The sequence below is a fragment of the Tasmannia lanceolata genome, unplaced genomic scaffold, assembly GCF_043159265.1.
Source record: "Tasmannia lanceolata isolate RefF3 unplaced genomic scaffold, GAP_Taslan_0.1 ptg000023l, whole genome shotgun sequence".
Taxonomy (NCBI): Eukaryota; Viridiplantae; Streptophyta; class Magnoliopsida; order Canellales; family Winteraceae; genus Tasmannia; species Tasmannia lanceolata.
Window position 1 is genome coordinate 8,175,246 of NW_027518700.1, and position 4,118 is coordinate 8,179,363.

The following is a 4,118-nucleotide window of genomic DNA, read 5'->3' on the forward strand; positions in this document are numbered from 1 at the left end:
CCTGAAGCCAGCGAACTCAGACCTGTTTGGCTTCTCCGGAGAGGTCGTGAAAGTAGTGGGGCAGATCGAGCTCCCAGTCCTTGTCGGAGACCCACCCTGTCAGGCGTTCGCCATGATCAATTTTCTGGTGGTAAGGGCCACTTCAGTCTATAATGTTATCCTAGGACGTCCTGGCCGGAACCTAATTCGTGCAGTGGCTTCGGCCTACCACCAAAAGATGAAGTTCATAACGCCCAATGGCGTGGGGGAAGTTCGAGGAGATCAACCTCAGTCCAGGGAGTGTTATGCGATGGCACTCAAAGGCAAAAATGCAGTGGAATCACTACCAATCGAACTACTCGATGTAAGGGACGAGCTCAAGGGGACTCAACCCACTGAAGACCTCATCTCCATTCCGCTGTGCCTAGAAGATAAGGAAAAAGTTGCCTTGATCGGTTCCTCTCTCAGCAGCAGCATTCAGCACCAGCTCACCGAGTTTCTCCAAGACAATGCAGATGTCTTTGCATGGGTTCCTGCTGATATGCCCGACATTGACCCAGAGATCAGCACGCACAGACTTGGTGTTGATTCGACCTGTAGACCGGTTAAGCAGAAGAGAAGGCATTTCGCTTTTGAAAGGCGGCAGGCAATAAAAGAAGAAGTGGAGAGGCTTCTGAAAGCTGACTTCATTCGTGAGATTCGATACTCGGACTGGTTGGCAAACGTAGTCCTAGTCAAGAAGACAAACGGAAAATGGAGGACCTGCATCGACTTCACCGATCTAAATAAGGCCTGCCCTAAGGACAGCTATCCGCTCCCAAAGATCGATCAACTTATCGACGCCACTGCGGGTCACGAATTGTTGAGCTTCATGGACGCCTTCTCCGGATACAACCAGATCAGGATGTACGAATCAGATATACCAAAGACCTCCTTCGTCACAGATCAAAGGACTTATTGCTACCGTGTTATGCCCTTCGGCCTCAAAAACGCCGGAGCTACTTACCAAAGGCTAGTGAACCGACTTTTCCAGAACCAGATCGGCCGCAACATGGAAGTATACATGGACGATATGCTGGTCAAGAGCCGGAGCGCGCAGGATCATGTGTCTGATCTCAGAGAAACATTCCAGGTCCTGAAAAAGCACAGCATGAAGCTTAACCCCACCAAGTGCACTTTCAGAGTCAGCTCAGGAAAAGTTTTGGGGTTCATGGTAAGCCAACGAGGGATAGAAGCAAATCCAGAGAAGATCAGAGCTGTGATGGAGCTCACTGCTCCAAAAACTATCAGAGAAGTCCAGCGGCTCACAGGAATGATAGCCGCACTGGGGCGCTTTATCTCCAAGTCCGCGGAGAGGTGCCTGCCTTTCTTCAGCGCAGTCAGAGGACTCAAGACTGCGCCCTGGACGGAGGAATGCTAGACCGCATTCGAGGAGTTGAAGAAATACCTGTCCTCCCCACCACTATTAACAAAGCCGGAGCCGGGCGAGGAGCTATTTCTGTATCTCTCCATTAGCTCCACGGCTCTGGCAGCTGTCCTCGTCCTCGAAGAGCACCGCCAGCAAAAACCTATCTATTATGTCAGCAAGGTTCTCCACGACGCAGAAACAAGGTACCAGCGGGTCGAGAAATTGGCTTACGCGCTGGTAATGGCGGCCAGGAAATTAAGGCCGTACTTTCAAGCCCACACCATAAAAGTCTTGACTGATCAGCCACTCCGGCAAGTACTCCATCGACCAGATATCTCCGGGCGACTTGTGAAATGGGCCGTGGAGCTAAGTGAGTTCGATATTCAGTACGCGCCTAGGCCAGCCATTAAGGCTCAAGTGCTAGCAGACTTCGTAGCTGAATGCACCATCCCCCAGCAGTTCATCGATTCTGAAGCTGTGCAGCCCCCAGTCGCGGAAGAAGCAGCCCCTAAAGAATGTATAACGAAGGGAGCTGAAATAGAAATCGTTCACCTGCCAGCCAAGCAGGACTTCACAACCAGCTCGCTAATCTGGGAAGTACATGTCGACGCGTCTTCAAACAAGAGTGGCTGTGGAGCAGGCCTCGTCCTCACGGGGCCTGACGACTTCACTACAGATTACGCCCTGAGGTTTGGATTCCGCACATCCAACAACGAGGCAGAATATGAAGCTCTCCTCGCCGGAATGAGCATCACAATCCAAACCGGCGCCCAGAACTTAAAATCATACTGTGACTCTCAGCTGGTTGCAAACCAGATTCAGGGGGTCTACGAAGCTCGAGATGAGCGTATGATCAAGTACCTCGCCAAGGTCTGCCGACTGGCCAGCAAGTTCAAAAGTTTTGAGGTCATCAGAATCCCCAGAACAGAAAATGCCAAGGCAGATGTGCTGTCGAAACTAGCCGCCTCCGGGTACACCACTCTTGGAAGCATATGTATGGAGTTTCTACAGAGATCGAGTATAGAGAGTGAAGCCGCGGAAATAATGCAGGTCGGGAATGAGCCGTGTTGGATGGACGAGATCATCAGTTATCTGCGCGACGGTAAACTCCCCGAGGATAAAAAGGAAGCCCGCAAGGTTATACAGAGAGCTGCCTGATTCTCCCTCAGTGGTGACAATTTGTATAAGAGATCTTATACTCTCACATACTTAAAGTGCCTCAGGCCAGGGGACGCCACGTATGCACTACAAGAGACGCATGAAGGAATCTGTGGAGAACATCTGGAGGGCAAAGCCCTGGCAATAAAAGTGCTGCTCAGAGGTCTGTATTGGCCCACCATAAGGCAGGATGCGCTGAGTCTGGTTAAAAGGTGTGAGAGGTGTCAGAAATTCTCTCCCACCATCCACCAGCCCGCCGTAGCGATGGCTCCAATTATTAGTCCACTCCCGTTCGCAGTATGGGGGATGGACATCCTAGGCCCCTTCCCACCGGCCTCCGGAAAGCGCATGTTCGTGGTAGTAGCGATCGACTATTTTACTAAGTGGGTGGAGGCGGAACCTCTATGGCAGATCACGGAGCAAAGTGTGTAGAACTTCTTCTGAAAATCAGTAGTTTGCAGATTTGGGATTCTCCATGCCTTGATAACGGACAACGGCAAACAGTTCGACTGCCGGAACTTTCGGAAGTTCTGCTCTGACCTAAAGATTGAACAGAGATTCACTTCAGTAGCTCAACCTCAGACCAATGGGCAAACAGAAGTGACTAATAGAATCCTGCTTCAGGGGATAAAAAAAAGACTGGATGAAAAAGCTGGTCGATGGGCAGATGAGCTCTATCACGTTCTATGGGCGTACCGCACTACTCCTCGTATGCCAATTGGTGAATCGCCATTCAACCTCTCCTTCGGAACAGAGGCTGTGATACCGGTTGACATAGGCACTCCGTCTCCCAGAGTCACCAGCTTCGACGAGCAGCTTAATACTGACGGGCTCCTCGCCAATCTCGACCTACTAGAGGAGATCATGGAAGAATCTCGAATCCGAGTCGCCGCTTACAAACAGAAGGTATCCAACTATCACGACTCCAAGATACGCCCCAGAGAATTGCGGACAGGAGATTTAGTCCTGAGGAGGGCAGCAGTATCCCAACCAACTAAAGTCGGAAAACTCTCCCCGACTTGGGAGGGGCCATATCGAGTGAAAGAAGTCATCCGTCCAGGAAGCTACAAGCTAGAGACACTTGAGGAGCATTTGTTACTCCACGCATGGAACTCCAAAAACCTTAGGAAATATTATCAGTAGACACATCGCCCGGCTTGACAGGTGATTTTGTAAAATTACGTTTATGTTAATATGAATAAATGATTCTTTTTGCAGATCTAGATTTTCTCTTATCACTTATATCTGGAAACCCAGTTCGTAGACTTGGGTACTCTCTGGAAACCCAGTTCGTAAACTTGGGTACTCTCTGGAAACCCAGTTCGTAAACTTGGGTACTTTTTGGAAACCCAGTTCGTAAACTTGGGTACTCTTTGGAAACCCAGTTCGTAAATTTGGGTACTTTTGGAAACCCAGTTCGTAAACCTGGGTACTCTCTTGGAACCCAGTTCGTAAACTTGGGTACTCTTTGGAAACCCAGTTCGTAAACTTGGGTACTTTTTGGAAACCCAGTTCGTAAACTTGGGTACTCTCTGGAAACCCAGTTCGTAAACTTGGGTACTCTCTGAAACCC

The 4,118-nt window shown here is 49.9% G+C and overlaps 1 protein-coding gene across 1 annotated transcript; it reads left to right on the plus strand.

Annotated features, from left to right (window-relative positions):
* Window positions 1-289: 289 nt before the first annotated feature.
* LOC143855727 (uncharacterized) lies at window positions 290-3,688 on the plus strand. The gene is made up of 4 exons (XM_077365807.1): window positions 290-840; window positions 1,162-1,357; window positions 1,775-2,524; window positions 3,101-3,688. Exons 1-4 carry the CDS (start codon window positions 290-292, stop codon window positions 3,686-3,688), a joined length of 2,085 nt encoding a protein of 694 aa, XP_077221922.1.
* The last annotated feature ends 430 nt before the right edge of the window (window positions 3,689-4,118 follow it).